Genomic DNA, 19616 nt, shown 5'->3' with positions numbered 1-19616 from the left:
TTTAAGGTAAAGGGCATCAAACGGTATGTAGGTAATGGGCCTCAGGGTTAAATTTAATTTTTCAAAACCGTAATGCACTATAGAACATGTACAGTCCCTATCATATCCCAATATATGATGTGTCTATCCATTTAATCATAAGAGGAGTTCTAGGATCTATGTTTTTTTTAGAGTGATAAACGTCAATTTTCTGCTACTATTTGACTCCCTGGACAAAATTTGAATTTTTAAAACCTTACTACACATCTATATAACAATCCCTATCATGTCCCAAGATATGATGTGTCTATCCATTAAATCATAAGAGGAGTTCTGGGATCTATGTTGTTTTTTTTTTGGAGTGATAAACGTCAATTTTTTGCTACTATTTGACTTTAAAATTTAAATTTTTAAAACCTTATTGCACATCTATAGGACAGCCCCAAATATATCCCAAGAGATAACGTGGCTACTCCAAAAGTTGTAAGAGGAGTTCTATCTGGGAACCATACTTTTTTTTGCCAAAAAACATCATTTTTTGTTGCCCACTGATCCTTGTATTAAAAAAAATTCTGGAACCTGATCACACTTCAATATGAAACCCCCAAGCATATTCTAGAAGATCATTTGTCTACTGCCAAAATAAAATGACGTTTTTAAAACCAGTTTTTTTGTTTAAAAAACGTCATTTTTCAGCCATTAAATGACCCCCAGGACAAAATTGAAAATTCCGAAACCTTATTGCGCATCTATAGGATACTCTAAAACATATTCCAAGAAGTGAATTGTCTACTGTTGAAAATGTAGGAGGAAGAAGAGGAAGAAGGTTTTTTGTGAAAAAACATCATTTTTTACCAATTATTTGACCCCCAGGACTACCAGAGAATTTTTGAAACCTTTTTACAAAACAACATGACACCCCAAATCAAACTCCAAGAGTTCAGTTTGCTGGTTTATAAGATGTAAGAGCAGTTTGAGAAAGTAAAACGTGACAGACGGACGGACGGACGGACGGACGGACGGAACAGGGTAACAACAATATACCCGAACTTTCTTTAGAAAGTGCGGGTATAAATACAGTCCATACATTTGTAATACTAATGTAATGAACACAGATTATAGACACAGTAAAAACAGTCACTTTATATACATCTAATAGAAAAGGAAGTTTGTCTATACACACCATATGATGTAATGTTAATAGTTTGCTTACATTATATTTACACACAGTATGTAATATATACTTATACGCTTTGTATTCATATAATTTATGCAGTTAATTGATTTACATGTAATATTGGATTTTCTTCACTCTACCCGTGATCTCCTCAGCCACAAAGAGGTTGTCTCTGGTGTCCACACATAAAGCCCATGGACGGTCTAAATGACAGTTGTCAATGTAGCGAAGGAACTGTCCGTCCTGATCCAGGATGTGGATACGGTTGTTATAGTCTGCTGTCAGGATTCGACCCTGGCTGTCTGTTGTGATGCCGAGTGGAATAAATGATCCCTTGGTGGTAGAGGGAGGACCAGTGTAAGTAAACCGGAGTTTCCCGGCCTGATTGACCACCACTACTGCACGGGCGTAACGGTCTGACACGCATATATCTAGGTTCCTGTTCTCACTGATGTATCCACCAGATGAATAGAGAACTTGTCCATTGTCGTTGTACTGAATACTTTGTTTCTCCGTGGAGCCAGAGTAACGCACAACTTTTGCTTGTTTATCATCACCACTGACCATGACAACCAGGAGATCATCAGAGGAGGTACCACAGACACCGAGAGGTCTCCACCCCTGTAATCTGATCACTGTCTGTATACGTGTATTATTCACTATGTTCACAGTTCTATCACTGTAATCAGTATAAACTAGATCCCCACTCCTTGTCACTGTTATGTCCTGTGGATCGTACTGTGACTTGGTTTTGATGGTCTCCATCAGTTTGTTGTGGAGGTTGTAGAGGTTAATCATGTCGTCATTACCACACGTCCAGATCGCTGTATCATTTAGACACGTCACACCATATAGTCCATACCATGTGTCTATAGCTGTGATGACCCGGGGTTCATCCATCAGTGACCGGTCTGGGGGAGAGGACTCTGCTCCCTGGGGTGGCATGTGGTAGACTTGTTCCTCTGTTGTAAAAGATAATGCTGAGAGAGAACCAAACTGTTTGATCAGCTGATCTGTGTGGATTTTCTTACGTTTAAAGTTTGGTAAGGACACTTTGAGTTTAGGAGGCAATCTTCTGAATTCAGCAATCCTGGATTTGTACTCAGGGACAAGGCAGACACCTTGGGAGTTCAGTAATTTCTTTAATTTAGCAATACTGTGTGTGATTTCAGAAATGGTGTGTGTGATTTCATCTTCCTGTTCATTAAGGATGACCAGGTGTTTGGATTCCATTTCCTCCACGTTAGATTTCAGGTTTGTGATAATGGTGTCTATTTCTCTGTGCCAGACATCTCCTTGTTTGTCAATTGCTGTTGTCAATTTCCGGGAATTTTTACTCAGATCAGCTTTCTGCACTGGGATGTTAGATGCAATCTCTTTGTATTTAGGATAAATGGATTTTTTTAATTCTTGCAAATCTTTATGTAAAATTTCTGTTTTGTCTTCAAAGCTTTGAAAATTGTCAACTTGTTTATGTCCTGAATGTTTTCCAGAGGAAATACACTTTGCACAAATAGGAATATTACATTGTTCACAATGGAGTTCACATTGTTTGGTGGGATGTTTGCTACATTTAGGATTGTTCAAAGTGGTTAGATATTGTTTAAATGACACCACTTTATGGACTTTTGAGGAATCAGAGAGATGTTTCTCTACACAGTCTTTACACAGATGTATGTGACAAACTTCACAGTACATGGGGGCCACAGAGTCCTCACACAGGGTACAGCGTACAACATCTTGGGCACTATACCAGGGGTCCATGGTTAGTGATAGAACCCTTGTAACTATAGTGGAACTAAATCTGAGAAGTAAAATTCAGTATGCATTCATGATGTATACATGTATTATCTTGTTTTGAGTTATAGTTCTATACATGTATATGTAGGAATTCCATTTCACGCATTATACTTTCGTTGTAGTCATACAATGTAATTTGTTTTCCTCTTTACTTTTTTGAAAAAAACTATGAATTGAACCAATAAGGCATAAAAATCATTAGTCCAAAGATTTTAGATTATTTAGAAAACACAGTAAGAAGGTGGATTATAAAACTTACCTAACGCCACTCCATTAGTAAGTTACAAATCTTCGGAATCCAACATGGCGGGCGTCAGGTGTTTATTCTTCTCTGGTGGTTGCTACCATTGCAAATGACGTGATCAAATTAAATGCCAGGTGTAGAATCGAGGTCACCCATTGTTGGGAGGTTTAAATATAGCTGACATTCTTTATCACTACTGAACGTATATTCAATTCAGCTTTAAAATGTAGGTTATTCAGTTTGGTTTGAAAAGATAGTATTTGGGTTTAGACTTAAGATTGCCTTTATATGTATAAATTTGCCTTTTTCAAGTGACCAGTATATGTATTGTAACATGTGTGTATTAATTGTATATGTCTATGAGCTGTACAGCTGTTGTCAAATTTTAATTAAACAATACAATACATCTTGTAGACACTGTCAGTTTATGTGTGAAACATTAAATTATCCACACACAATTTTAACGTGTTTACATCTGATATACACCGTACAATGACATGTAATGTGTATAGTTTGTTTACATTACATCTGGAAGTCGTAAAAATGCTTACCTTGTCACTGGAAATCTAAAAAAATATTTTGATAAAAAACATTCTGATTGCACACACAAGTACTCTGAATTTGACATTAAAAAGATGCTTGAGTTTCTGATAGACAACGTCTATGTTGTTTTTGTAAATCAAGTCTTCCAAAAATCTGTTGGAATTCCCATGGGTACCAATTGTGCCACATTGTTAGCAGATCTATTTTTGTATGCTTATGAATCAGAATTTATTCAAAAACTTGTTCGTGAAAATAATAAATCGCTCGATGGTCCTTCAACTGAACATTCAGGTATATCGACGACGTATTATCAATTAACAATTGTTATTTCCATACTAATACGTCCACTCGATATATCCCAGCGCAGTGAGTGAACTTGAAATAAAGGATACCACAGAGTCTGCGTTATCTGTTCCTTATTTGGATATTTTACTGAAAATGGACATCGATGCATGGTAACCTAACAACAACACTTTATGATAAACGCGATGACTTCAATTTTTCTATAGCAATATATTTTTCTATATTTTTCTTATGTAGCAATATACCTTCATCACCTGTAGCTGCAGGACTGTAGCTCCCGGTCTGAAAAAATTCGGATGGACGACCTGGGAGCTACAGTGCTTCCCATAGTAAAAAAACTGCAATTTACGGCGCACAAAAAAAATGCGCTAGTTTTGGACCGATTAATCTCATTTACGATCATATTCTGTACAAATATTTGATCCAAAAAAATTCCTCGGACATTTTACTACAGATATCGTCACTTCACTTGCCTCTGATATTCTTTTAAACACCATCAGCAGCCCTGTAAATTAAAGTTGTGTAAGTTTGTTAACATTTAAAAATGGCGACTCTCGATCTCGACGTAAATTAACATACTTCAATTTCCGAGGTCGGTTATCATTTTTAAGAGAAAGTCTGAGGCAAGTAAAGTGACTATATCAGTAGTAAATTGGCTGAAGAAATTAATGGTACTAATTCTTTTTACAGAATTTGTGTTAAAATAAGGTTAATAAGTCCAAAACTAGCGCAATTTTTTGTGCGCCGTAAATTGCAGATTTTTCCTATGGTAGGCACTGTAGCTCCCAGGTCGTCCATCCGAATTTTTTCAGACCGGGAGCTACAGTCCTGCAGCTACATCACCTGCATATGATGTTTTTGTCTCTCACTTAATTCGATACGCAAAGACATGCTCTTCGTATGAACAGTTTCTAAGGCGAGGCAAGCTACTGACAAACAAGTTGATAAAACAGGACTACCAACAGTCTCGTTTGAAGTCATCTTTTCGTAAGTTCTATGGTCGATAGAACGACCTTATCAGAAAAAACCATCTTCCACTGGGTCGCATGCTGACTGACGTTTTTCATACTAATTGTTAGACCATAATTAATCAACTAATTGTCTAAGGACTTTTTCGTTTTTTCCCGATTACGACAAAGAGCACACGGCGGGTGTGACCGTTGTCGTATAATTTAAGGTCCGCCAAGTAAAATGGTCCGGGGCAGTCCATTAATGTTAACATTTAAGGTCCGCCTTTGCACTAAAAGGGTCCGACCCGTATAAGAAATGATCCGCCTAACATAAAAGGTCTGGGGTATATTTTTCATTTGTATTTTATTTTCAATTTCGAGTATTTTGTTAGAAAATAAGTAATATTATTTGTAATTATTTAAAGGGATAACTTACCCGAAGTGAGTTCGTAAATATCCATCACAAAGTGTTGATGAAAGTACATAATTTTACATGTGGTAAGACACAAATAAACAGTTTAAAAATAAGCTTTTAAAAAAAAAAAAAATTCAACATTAATTTTGTCAGTCGATCTTATAAAAACAGGAAATGAAGCTGATTGGTGTCATTAATTAACCAATGGCTTCAATCAGGTGTTATATACACACACACCACCCTGCAGGTGTAAAGGGTTCACACCCACAGCTAGGTGTTTCACTTAGAAATGATCATGAAAACAATGGGCAATTTATACGTCCTCTTTTGCACATCTTTCCAATATGATACAAGTTCAAGTTCAAGTTCATTTATTTAAATTCACTCATAACATATAATGTTACATGAGGTGCAGAAGAATTATATACAAAAGTATAAGAAAAGCAGGATTTACAAAAAGAAACAGAATACTAGATACGATCTCGTTACGAGTAACGAGTAGGTCTTCCGTTCAATTTTTTAAACGATTCGATTAAAATATCAATGAAATTTCAGAATTCTCCCTCAACCACTTCCTTTTAGATAATGTATACGATTGTCAATATCCTTTAAAATGCTTAACAAAGAGTTTTGCTTTTTAACAAACAGCACATTAAAGATTTAAGATTTTAGTCCTCTAAAATCTCTAAATACGTCATCAATGGGTTTGGAAATGAGTTTTACAAACTGATATTGCTGCGATCAACAACTTTGTTTCTATAATGCATTACAAAATCTTGATCATTTTTAACGTATGAGTAATAGAGTTAATGAGTCTATTGGCCCTTTATTTAAGGGGACAGCCTTTTTTTCTTGATTTTATACGAAAGGTCTCATAAATACTAACATTTTTTGTTTTTACATCCATCTAAAATTGATGATCACTTTTGAGATACAAATGATTAAATATTTTAGGGGCCAGCCCTCTAGACCCTTAATGGGGACAGAAATTCGTGTTTTGCTAAGTAGAATCAATTTAAATCATTTAATCAAACATTTTCTTTTCTTTGATGTTAAACAAAATATGTATACTTCTCTAGTTATTTTTCGTCAAAGTTTAAGTACTTTGGCCCCTAAAAATCCCTAATTACGTAATAAATGGGCGTGGCAATGATTTTTTCAAATAAATATTGGTACGATCAACAACTTTGCTTCTATAATGCATTACAAAATCTTTATCGTTTTTAAGTTATTTGTAATATAGTTAACGAGTGCCTTGGCCCCTAAAAAAAGGGTCCAGCCCCTTTTTCTTGATTTCTTTGAAAAGGTCTTAAGAATACAATCAATTTTTGTTCTTACACCAATATAAAATTGTTGATCATATTTGAGATACAAATAATTGATAATTTTAGGGGCCAGCCCTCTAGATCCTTAATGGGGACAGAAATTCGTGTTTTGATAAGTGGAATTAATTTAAATCATTTATTCAAACATTTTCTCTTCTATGATGTCTGACAAAATATGCATACTTCTCTAGTTATTTTCTGTCAAAGTTTAAGTACTAACAGACATTGGTGTTTTGATTAATGGAATCGATTAGAATCATCACTACAAATATTTTCTCTTCTACAATGCCTAACAAAATATGCCTCCTTCTCTAGATATATTGCGCCAAAGTTTAAGTACTTTGACCCCTAAAAACCCCTAATTACGTTATAAATGGGCGTGACACTAGTATGATTTTTACTGATAGATAATGTAACAATCAACAACTTTTTTTCTTAGTGCATTACAAAACCTGTATCGTTTTTAAGTTTTTTTCTGTAACAGAGTTTACGAGAATGTTGGCTCCTAAATAAATTGGGTACAAGTTTCGAGTCAACATTTTCATACGTTTTAATATAAATCTTTTTATTAGTTGATATTTTGTTAAGACATATATAACAAAAGTGGTAGAAATTCAAAAGATCTTTCCTTACACTATTCTGGGTGAACACTTAAAAGTTTTGTTGAGAGTATGTCTCTTTGACGATTTTTTAACCAATGATTATCGGGTTTTTTAAAGATAATTGTTCGTTTAATATCACGCAGTTTCTTATAAGGGGGAGTGTTAATTGTACATTGTAAATGAGTGCAAGTTTTTCTCTGTTTTTTTTTAATTCTTTTCTTTTTTTAACACGTAATGGTTATGCAACACCTGCATTTATATATGATCGCACTCGTGTAGACGTGGAATATTTGTTACGTTGCAAATGTAAAGTCGGGAATAAATATTTCTCTTTGTGTCTTATTTTATGCCATCCTTGCTGATTAAATTCATATGTCTTGCAAGCATTGTTTGCTAGTGACGCTCATAAAATATTCGGTACAGATATTATTTGTTGTATATTGCATTAGCTAAGAGAGAAAGATTTTTTTAAACATCTTGCTAAAAAAATAATTCTGAAGAGATCTGATATGTGAAACTAAATTCAGTTCATTTGATTGGTCGATTACCGGTGTGATAACTGAAAGTACACCTTAATAGCATCATGATAACTGAAATAGACTGGAACTTTCACAACCTTAACGGACATTCCTTCAGTAACGTAAATGTGATCTAGGATAGTCCCTCCTTCAGTTGTGGAAAAATCAACTCTTTGTTCAAACCCTTTCGACTGAAGAGTACTTGTAATTGGTCCTGTTGATCGGGCGTCTTCGTTGAAATCTCCAACAACAACACACTGATATCCACGTTCTTGAAAAACATTTACAACATTCTGAAGGGTATCTAGGAAGAATCGAACATTAATGTTGCCAGGTCGATAGATCAATATTAACATAATGTTCTCGCTGCCAAGCTCTACGGCCATACCCTCAATATTCTTCAGGGGAAGTTGATGACATCTTATATTTTCCTCTTTCCTTTGGAACACACCTATTCCCCCGCCTCTGGCTTGGCTTAATTTACGAAACGTGTTTGATGAATCATCGTAACACTCTCCTCTTGAAATGCTGTAGAAATTAAAGCCTCGAATTTCAAATTCTGACAAATCTTCCTGGTCTCTCAGCCATGTTTCCGTTAAACATATCAAGTCTGCTTTCCTGAGTCTGTTGTCTGACTTGATGTCCTGTATATGAGCCCTGAGACTTTGTACATTAAGTAAAAGGATAGTTTTACAGTCTTCAGTCTTTATTTGTCCAATTCCACTTATTCCACTTGGAATGAATCTTTGCATGGTGCTCAATGATGCTTTAACATCTGGATCAGCGTAGATTTTTTTCTTAAGTTTATCTTCATCTGCTGTCTCTATGAATAACCCATTCTTTGAAGTCACTCTACTAAGGGCTACATATGCCTGACCAGCAGCAAAAGTACGATCCAAATTGACCACTACTTTGTCTGTTGTCATTCCTTGCACTTTGTGTGCTGTGCATGCCCAAGACAGTTTCAGGGGAAACTGGTGTCGAACTATATTTTTGGTATTCTTGTCCTTGACATCTTCCTGAATTCTTTGAATCACAATCTGATTTCCGTGCGAGGTAATGCTTCCATGCAATTTACCGATTTCTTTACTGTCAAATATTACTCCAACTCCTTGAATGTGTTTTCTGTGATGATCGCTTCCAAACTCAAAGTGCGATATATAACCCATTGCACCATTAACAAGTCCATCCTCCACATTTACATTTCTTGTGAGCATAACTCTTGCATTTACAGCTAAAAGCAATGAAGATGACAGTCCATCTGTTTTGATAGTGATCAATGGTTTATCACGTAATTTCAACCTTCCTGTTGTCTTGTCTTTCTGATAGTCCTCTGCATCTACCTCTATCAAATCTTCACAGCACGTTTGCAACTTTTCGAGATTGAAATCGTTTACTTCTGCGTTTGTAGAATAAACGTGCAACACGTCATCTGGACCTTGTCTGATGCAGTCTCTCAGAACAATCAAATCTTCATTCGATATTTGCTCTTCAATTGTTCTAACACGCAAAGAATTCAGAACGGCAGCAAATTCAATGTCGTCTCTCTGGCGCATTATTTCGTCTAGCTCAATGATTTTGAAGAAGTCTAACCAGTAGTCAATAGGGTATGTTTCATTTACCTGATACAATCTCTCGTCTTTTCGCTGCTTTACAGGGGGAAGCTGATAGAAATCTCCTACAGCAATGACAGAAATCCCACCAAATAGTTGCTTGCATTTTTTAATTTGGACAAGTCGTTCATGTATGTAATACATCAGACGTTTAAACACCATAGATACTTCGTCTATGATCAAGATTTGCACATTCTCTAATTTGGACCTTATTGAATTTAAAGTTTGTTCCTTCAAGGGTTCATATGGAATAGGTAGTGCTTTTGTCAACGAAAAAACATGGTGAATTGTGCTTCCTCCGATGTTAAAAGCAGCTGTTCCTGTGAAAGCAGTTAGAAGAACTGATAAGGCGTTTGGTATGGGCAATGTTTTTCCAAGAAGCCTTGAAGCTTCATAATGGATCGCTTTAATCAAGTGACTTTTCCCTGTTCCTGCTCCACCTGTTATAAAAATATGAAATGGTTCTGGTTTTCTCTGAGATATTTTCTCCAGACACCATTCGCGCACTGAATAAAAGACTTCTTTTTGTTTTTCATTTAAGCTTTGCAGTATAGGTAGCATTTCTTGTCTTGAATTTGAAGCTTCCCTGATGTGATATACAAAGTCTGAAAGATCTTCACTTTCAACTTCTTTAGTTACTTCCTTAGTCGTAATGTCTTCTGTTTCTAATTTTGATTTCTGAATTAAACACTCTTCTCTGTTCATTTCACTTTCGGGACAAAGACTTGCCCATGCATCTTCAGGTTCGCCAATCATTTCAAACATTTCTTCAGCATTTTCAATTGCTTTCTCGTCTTTCGAAAACTGATTCTGATTGTCATTAACCACATCCTTTACTGCTTGTAAACCGCTACCCATTCTGACAAATCCATTGCTATAAAATGACTCATACAGATCAAAACCTTGTGGTTTCAGTTGAATTTGGCTTATGTAAGGCAGAAACAGCTGAAGTATTGATTGAAAATACTTTTCTGGGGCACTTTCAGCATTGAACCTTGGGTATCTTATGACCGCTGGTTTACCTCTTGTTCTTTTCTGTATGTAACCTTTTCCATTTTGTAATTCATATACTCCTTCCTTTTCAACTTGTGGAATTTGAGATTTTGCAAGTACCCTGAACAAGGAGCAGAACTCTGCAAGACACATATGATTGAAATAGTCAGTCTGTGGGCGATTTTCATATCTTTCTACAATATTGGTCATCCAAATGTCTTCATCATCATCATAGCTTTCATTGTCGTCTGACTTTGATGTTCTTTTCAGCTGTGAAAGAGGTTTGCTTAAGCGTGTTGGATTATCCCCAACAGGAATAAACACTACTTTCCTTGAGCACTCTTTCATTTTTAAGTTGCATACTCTGTACACAGCCTCTTGTGCACTGACTTCTCTGTGGTTTAAATAAGCTGATCCTATTTTCTTAATTGTTTGCTTTGCACTGAGATTTCCTTCAGTAGCTTCAATTCTCGTTTGTTTTAATAGCATGCCCATTTCTCGTTCTGATTTTGAGATATACGAAATAATGTACACAATGCAACTAAATGGATCAAGAACATACTGAATGTCCATGTTGGCATCCCAGCACTTCAGGAGACATTCGTTGTACTGATTTGTCCACATTTCCTCTGGGTCTCTTTTCAGAATAGTTGTTGTTCTTGATGTTAGTGCTTGATGGGCGATTTCATACTCTTCTTGCGACAAAGATAAATCAGTAAATATCTCCTCAGTTGTTTGAGATGCACTACTATCTTCAAGAACTTTATTCCACACCATAAGTAAAATATCCTTGGCTTCAGCTGTATTCATTTGCACACTGGTGTGTAGACATTCTGCTTCTTCCTCACATCTTTCAGCTATAAAAGTTCTTTCTGATGGTGGTCTTGGGAAGTTAAACCTGCACTCTGTTCCCTTTTTTCTACATGATTTAGAGTGATTCTTGCTGTGTTGTTGAACACTTAACACAGTCTGTCTTAGTTCTTGCTCAGCATCTTCTGGTGGTAAGGAACATGTCACATACTTGTCGATGAACTCACATACCCGTTCTTCACTATCTTCCCCTAATTTTGGCGCGTCTTCAACCCAATATAAGCAATGCATATGTGGGGAACCTCTTTGTTGGAATTCAACTCGAACAAAATAATCCACGACATTTCCTATGGGATTAGCTGGTGACAAAATGACCTCCCTTTGAAATAAATGAAACCTGTGTTCAAACATTCTAGCAACAGTGACTGGATTTCTTCTAAGAATTTCACTTTTTTCTGACCAGTCTAAATCAGATGGACTTCTATTGTCATCCTCATGATGCAAAATACAACCCACAATATCATTCCATCTGAATTCAGCAGCAGAAAAAGAACAAAACCATGTAGGTATTCCTAATTGTCGCAGCATTGCAAATAGATCTTTCTGTGTTGTTGACCAATATGCAGGTGTTCCTCTTATTGGTTGCATGAATCGCAAAGCTTCGTCATTTCTGAGAAGTTTAGATAGCAGATTTGGGTCTTGTAGCATGTCTGATGTCACCAATTTTCCATCATTAGTTTTGGACAAAGACTTCCGTATTGAAATCTGTGTTTTTTCAATCACTTGTTTCAATTCTGACATAAATTGCGCAAAAAATATGTAATTCGAATCCTTTGCGAATCTATTGTCTGTATTCATAAGTCTGTTGTTGAAATATCTAGAAAGTGTTATCCTTTCATCTCTCTCTTCATTCCATGAGAATCTGCCAGACGGAAATAAATGTGGGAAAGACTTTGCTTCATTTCCTTCTTCCTGTAACATCCTAACTGGGTTTTGTCCTTCACCTGGCGCAATATTATAAACATCATCAAAGTAATGATCAAGCACTTCTTGCGCGATGTCCACAGGTTGTAAACATGTGTCAGTTGCGACATCCTGGTTGTGATTTCCCTCCATTTCTAGACTTTCCTCGTTGCTTTCACATGTTTCAATACTATCAGTCAGCAAACAATGATCGTCTCTGTCAATCCAGTTACTGTTAATAGAAACGTCTTTGTACCATTTATTGTTTTGTTTCAAAAATGCAAGAGCAGCCTTAATGTGTTGTGGACTTACAAACTGGTATTCAAAATAGCCTTTGTATGATAGCTTGCGTTTGAGTTTCACCCTTAGTAAAAGATTGTCATCAACGTTCAGTGGCAAACTCGTCGTTTTCTTAATATTTGACGGAACGCACACAACAGGTCCGTGCACATTTCTTTGACCACCTTGTGGAAGCGACATGACTTTCATGAAAGGAATGTGTAAAGCAATGAGGTGTTGCTCTAAGGAATTCAAATCACTAAGCTCTGATGGAATGTCCTCGAGTGACATTTTATTAATTGCAGCCTCTTGTGGGATTTTTCCACTCATGATTTTTCTGTGACATGTAAAACACACCCACAATGAAGATTTCGGGCAATAATCTGTACACGACATGCCACACTGGTGAACATATTTGTCATCTATACACTTATCTGCAACATTTTTTGCCTTCTGGTCTACTGTATACATTTCGGGTGTACATCCACGAACTTGATTTTCAAACATCAAACGATGACAACAACAACATGTATACTCTGGCCCTTGCTTGACGATATTTTTAAACGAATTCACTACTTCGCCTTCAACTTTCAGCTTTTCCATCCGTTCTTGTCTATTCTTTGAAATGGTGTCTTTTTTTAATCTTTTAGCTTCCGAACTCGAATGGTAACTCGCTTTGCTTGCAAGTTTAACTTTTTCTCTGTGGTCTTCATCTAATTTGTACTTTTCTGTACTTCTTTTCTTGACATTTTGTCTATGCGCATGATCTAATTTGTACTTTTCTGTACTTCTATTCTTGACATTTTCTCTATACGCATCATCTGATTTGTACTTTTCTGTACTTCTTTTTTTGACATTTTGTCTATGCGTATCATCTGATTTGTACTTTTCTGTACTTCTTTTCTTGACATTTTGTCTATGCGTATCATCTGATTTGTACTTTTCTGTACTTCTTCTTTTAACTTTCTCTTTGTGTATGATATTTGTTACGTACTTAATTTTGCTTCTGCTTTTCACGTCTTCTCTATGCGACTCGTTTGTCATGTACTTTTCAATGCTTTTCTGCTTCATGGTTATTCTATGTTCAACATCCAGTGCATAATTTTGCACGCTTTTATCTTTTAAATTGTCCCTATAATTTTTGTCACTCCGATACTTTTCTCTACTGGTTTCCTTAGTCTTTGACCTAAATGCCTCATCATTCATGTACCTTGTTTTCTTCTCAAGCAAACGTTTTGATTTCCTGAGTTTCACGACTTCTTTTATTGAATCTTCACTTTGCCCTTTAAAGACTATGTTGCGTTTTTCTCTCATTCTTTCTCGATTGTTTAATCTTTTATCATATTTAATAATGCCCTCAACATTATGTGCCAAAGATTGCTGCTGTAAATTAGTAGACCTACTCGACACCATTGTAACAACTTCATAATGAGTCTGGTCTTTGTGATGCAAATAAATTGACCCTGATTGATCAATATCTAAATCTGGATCTACCATTCGCCCAGAGAAAAGAATCCACCGATTGTCTGAATATGTATATATATCGGTATTTAGCAAATGAGAAAGTCCAAGAATTTCTATTTCAGTTGCCCATGTTCCATTTTCATTCATTCTAGTGTTTGATATGTGGTTCTCAACACAGTCTTCTTCACATCTTAAAAAATGTTTAAAACGCAACTGGTTTTGAATTAAATGATCGCAAACCGCTGAACGAATTACTTCATGATAATCTTGTGCCTGGGTCAAACTAAATGAAATTGCCTTAAAAAAACAATTTCCATCGTGATCTATGTCTCTCATAAGAACTGGCTTGTCCATGTTTACTACCTTATTCGCCATGTCTTTTGAATTTTCAAGAAATGAACAAAAAATTCCTAAAGAATTGCACAACTGCTGTTTCTTCACATTTGACAAAGGGTAAAAATTAAAACCGTTGTTTTCACTGCACACATACTCTATGTCATCATGTCTTTTTGATGTGGCATTTTCATTTTCTCCAACCTGCACTTCTGTAGCATTTTCATTTTCTTTAAAACTTACAGACTCTCTGCTTTGTTGCATTTGAACAGGCATTTCTCTAATCTGAAATTGTTTTACTGAGCAGTGCACTCCAGTAATTTCACATTGTACAGTTTCAGAATAACCCATAGACTTGGCTAAAGTCACAATATGATTCAATAAATCAAAGATCGTCTTGTACAGCATTCGTGTACTCTTTCCACTTTCACTCAAAAACCCCTTTTTAGATCTAGAATGGGAATCAAACGTAAAATATGCCGTCATACTCTTCCCTATCAAGAAAGTATTTCCACCAAAGCAAACAAAGCATCCATCTGTGTCTGCAAGAGCAATCTGAAGCGCCTCTAAAAGGGAATAAGCATTGAAATCATCGTATTCAGGTTCAACACTAGATAGATTAATCAGACTAGGTAATGATTCATTTGCTTTGAACTCAAATGTCTGACTGTAACATTCAAAAAACTCTGGCAATTCATTTACCAGAAGGTATCTACTTACAATTGTTGAGCTTTGCTGTAAGTAAGTATATAACTCATTTCCTGTGCACAAAACAGTGTTCATGTCTCCTCTTTCCCATAAACTAGCATCCTTAATCCTTTGAAATGCTACTGCAGCAAGACAGTTTGCAACACATTGTGTTCCTGCATTCTCACCAAAAATAATGTCAGCTTGATGATAAGACCCTTGAACTGAAAAACATACCATATTTGTTCTTGAGGTTCTATTGTCATTCGTTCCATGATCATCATCATCATCATCATCATCATTTCTCATATATACAGTATTATCATATTTCCTTTCAGAATACTTTTTAGTTCTCGTCAAGTTTCTGGGTGCATCAATTGATATCCTGCTGGACTCATCCCCACTTAAGGAGGATGACATATCCAGCTGCGCCTGACCTGCTGAGCCAGACACGTGCACGGTGTCCGGCTCAGGTACCCTCGGTGAGGTACAAACCCACGGTGGGGAGTCAGGGGACGGTGCCATGCCACCGCTTTGGGCACACAGACGACTTCCCTGAGAAGATGCAGAACTCAGGGCATTTGGATGCATTTTCTCACAAAGAGAGGCCTGCATCCTGGCCAGGGGTTTTTCTTCCTTCAGAGGAAACCCCATGGAAACCTTCCTCGGAAGATTACCGAGGGGAGCTATGGCAGTTCCTTCTACTGCTTCGAGAGACGTTGCAGAATTTTGGAGAGGCTGTTCTCCCAAATCGCCAGAAGGGATTGGCTGCTGTTGCCTAGCATCTCTCATTCTCTGCCTGTTATTGAGGCGTCTGACTCTCTCAGTCATGGCCTTTCTCTTTCTCTTTGGCATCTAAAAAACAGAGACAAAAAAAGTTGGGAATTAGTTAACTCTAGTAAATTCTCTTTGCATTCTTTTGGGCATTGAAATCATTACAGAATATATTCCAAATATCAACCAAAGTATTTAAGGTCAAATCTAGTAAATGAAAGGTGCCTACAAGTTTATGAAAATCAAGATATAAATTCTTCCAATGATGTTTCTACCAATTGGTTTGTTTGATAGGGTGTGTCCGACGCAACAAATTTCAGCTTTAAACTGTTGTTTCCTATGAAATATGAAGCAATTGATAACTGACACATTTCAGAGTTTTGTCCATTTTTGACTTTTGAAATATATCTAGAATGATTAAAATCTCTCCAAAAATAGCATAAAACCAGATTTTGACATCCTCTTTAAAATGATGTCAAATTGATTAAAGGTATCCGGGCTACTATCCTAATGATTTAAGATAGAATGTAAGGAATTTGTGTCATTTTCTACCTAATTCCTTTAATGCTGTAAAATACAGAAGAAATAATCATCTTATCAATTATGACATCAAACACTTCTAGCAGCATAGGTATCAGGGCTACTATCCTCATGATTTAAGATAGAATGTAAAGAATTTGTGTCATTTTCTACCTAATTCCTTTAAAGCTGTAAAATACAGGAAAAAGATTCATCTAATTAATTATGACATCAAACAATTTTAGCAGCAAAAAGACACTCTGGAATCATTTACTAGATCTTGACATATAGTACTGAAAGTTGAGCCTTTTGATGCTTTATTATGCATATTGAGTCGTAAAGACTGGCAGTTTCTCTCTCTAATGCTTTTAATGTTAACAAACTGAAAGAGGGCAACTAAATTTTTTAAAGGACTACCGGCATTTACAAAAAAAATCTCCATCTACTAGCATAAAAAAAAAAGTAATCACAGATTACAAAGAGTCATATCTATCATATTTCATATCTAATAGATCGCAAGTTTGATCTTAGTGTGATTTTAAGGAGTTTATTAAACAATAAAGTTTCACCTTTGAAATCTTTTTAAAAAAATAATTTTAATAAATTTATCATATGCTGAAGTTAACATTAAATTTATGGGGAAAATGCATTTTTAAATATATTTCTTTAGTACAAGTAATTTTCTCCCATTTCTCTTGGTAAAAATTTGCAAAGGCTTTCTCCATATTCGAATATGCTAAAATGATTCATAGTTTATCATACATATTTACATATTTTCAGAAAATGATTTTTTCAATTTTCCTTAAGGGCAGACAACTCTTTAAAAAACTTTTAAGTGCACAAAGTTCATTTAATTGACTACATATTTACATATTTTCAGAAAATGATTTTTTCAATTTTCCTTAAGGGCAGACAACTCTTTAAAAAACTTTTAAGTGCACAAAGTTCATTTAATTGACTACATACATAAACCCAAGCTTGGTCTATATCAGCCTCATAATAGCTTTAAAATATGATTTTGATGTAGTATAGATCAATAAAAATTGTTAAATTCACCTAAGTTATGGATGGACTACCTTAAATGAAAATCATTGTTAATGATATTTGATGAAAAATTGGATACAGTAGTGAGGTTTGACAAAACAAGAGGCCGATGGGCCACATCGCTCACCTGAGCAACAATAGGTATGATAAAATCAGCTTAACAGAATCATATGGAAACTATCTGGACAATGTAGTTTACATGTATAAATAAAAGTCCATTTTTTTTACCCTGGATATTCTTATGTTTATAATCAAGTCCCTTTTCTAATTGGATGATTTTATATTTATATCACCTGTTGAGCATTGCAGATTTCAAAAGATCTTAAACAATTGCTTATATATGGGATATAAACCTAAATCAAGCATCAAACAATTGTAAAATTAGAATCCCAATGTAGCCCCACCCTACTCAAGATTTTGATTTGAAAGAATTTAAATCTACATTATCTGAGGTTGCTTTCAGTAAACTTACAGCTTTTCTAAGCAAGTGGTTTTTGGAAAAGATATTTTTAAAAATTTTCTATCTATATTCCTATGTATTTTTTTAGCCCCCCCCCCCCCCCCCCCCCCCCCGATGTTGTGACTCCATTCTACCCAGGGGTTCATGATTTGAACAACTTGAATCTATCCTACCTGAGGATACTTCCAAACAAGTTTTGACTTTCCTGCCTGATTAGTTTTTGATGTGATGATTTTTAAAGATTTACACTTTATAATTGTACGTCAAAGTTCACTTCCCCCCACCCCATTGTGGCCTCATCCTACCCCCAGGGTTGATTTTCACAAATTTTTATATATATATATATATATATATATATATATATATATATATATATATATATATATATATATATATATATATATATATATTATACATGTATAAGGATGCTTCCACACAAGTTTCAGCTTTCCTGGCCTATTAGTTTCTAAGAAGAAGATTTCAAACATTAATTCTATGTAAAACTTCGACCCCAACCCCATTGTGACCCCCCCTCACCCTCGGGGACCATGATTTGAACAAACTTGAATCTACACAATCTGAGGATGCTTCTACATAAGTTTCGGCTTTCCTGGCCGAATGGTATTCGAGAAGAGGATTTTTAAAGATTTACCCTGTATATTCTATGTAAAACTTCAACCCCCCAGAGTGGCCACACTTTACCCCCAGGGACCATGATTTGAACAAACATGAATCTACACTATCTGATGATGCTTCCACATAAGTTTCAGCTTTCCTGGCCAAATGTTTTTGAGAAGAAGATTATTGACAAATGTCAGCAAATTTTCAATAAATCCTAATTATCTCTTCTTCAAAAAGAGTGTGGCCCTTCATTTCAACAAACTTGAATCCCCTTTAGCCAATGATGCTTTATGCCAAGTTTGGTTGAAATTGGCCAAGTGGTTTGGGAGAAGAAGTCGAAAATGTAAAAAGTTTAGACAGACAGACGGACGTACAGACGTACTCCCGACAAAAAGTTATCAGAAAAGCTAACTTGAGCTTTCAGCTCAGGTGAGCTAAAAATGGATAATGAATTTGAAAGGTTCATCAATATCACTTTCTGTGTCTTTGGTCAATATCACTTGACATGGGTCCTTATAACCATATATCAACCTACAATAACGTCCATAATTGTATAATATCACATATCAATACATTATTACATTTTATGATTCAATATAGTATCATACTATACATTACCGGTACATATCAAATTTCATATTGAATGATATGGTATTATATAGTGTGATATTATTTTATATTGTATCATTTATATATTATATTGTTTCATAAGGTGTAATATAATTTGATCCAAAGCAGCATATCAAATGATACAATATCATACATCTTCCTATGTCAAATGATATAATATCATATCATATAATATCATACACTATTATATCTATTCATAAGATACAATTTTGAATAATATAGAATAATGTATAATACAAATGTATATCATACTTTCAGAGAATATATTTATTGTTATTCGAACCCATTTCCTTTAAACATCGGCCATTATGTAGAATTCAGTATTCATTTTTCAATTATAATGTCCGAGTATAAAGTCAAATAATTACATCCACGTTAATTTGGTATATAAACAGCAAAATCAAATTGACAGGAAAGTTTATAGAAGACAAGTATATACTCTAGGGTTTGACACAGACGGTAGCCAACTAGCCCGGGACAACTGAAGCTTGTGGTCGGGCTACCAAACAAGTCATAAAGGTTGTCCTGCTGGGCTACTGAAATTCTAAATACCATAATATCACTCAAAGC

At 35.4% G+C, this 19616-nt stretch overlaps 2 protein-coding genes across 2 annotated transcripts; both read right to left on the bottom strand.

Moving 5' to 3' along the window:
- Window positions 1-1095: 1095 nt before the first annotated feature.
- LOC117690182 (E3 ubiquitin-protein ligase TRIM71) lies at window positions 1096-3334 on the bottom strand. The gene is made up of 2 exons (XM_034473602.2): window positions 3216-3334; window positions 1096-2960 (listed from the first exon to the last, which is right to left on the bottom strand). The coding sequence occupies exon 2, from the start codon at window positions 2918-2920 to the stop codon at window positions 1265-1267; it is 1656 nt and encodes a 551-aa protein (XP_034329493.2). The 5' UTR covers window positions 2921-2960; window positions 3216-3334; the 3' UTR covers window positions 1096-1264.
- Window positions 3335-7882: 4548 nt separating this feature from the next.
- LOC136270994 (uncharacterized) lies at window positions 7883-12844 on the bottom strand. The gene has a single exon (XM_066070049.1). It carries the CDS (start codon window positions 12842-12844, stop codon window positions 7883-7885), a length of 4962 nt encoding a protein of 1653 aa, XP_065926121.1.
- Between the last annotated feature and the right edge of the window lie 6772 nt (window positions 12845-19616).

This window comes from Magallana gigas, chromosome 8 (genome assembly GCF_963853765.1).
Source record: "Magallana gigas chromosome 8, xbMagGiga1.1, whole genome shotgun sequence".
NCBI classification, from domain to species: domain Eukaryota; kingdom Metazoa; phylum Mollusca; class Bivalvia; order Ostreida; family Ostreidae; genus Magallana; species Magallana gigas.
This window is presented reverse-complemented; position numbering and strand designations above follow the sequence as displayed.

Coding starts and splice junctions, on each gene's coding strand:
- LOC136270994 (XM_066070049.1), bottom strand. CDS start 12,844: ATGAGTGGAAAAATCCCACAAGAGGCTGCAATTAATAAAATGTCACTC.
- LOC117690182 (XM_034473602.2), bottom strand. CDS start 2,920: ATGGACCCCTGGTATAGTGCCCAAGATGTTGTACGCTGTACCCTGTGT.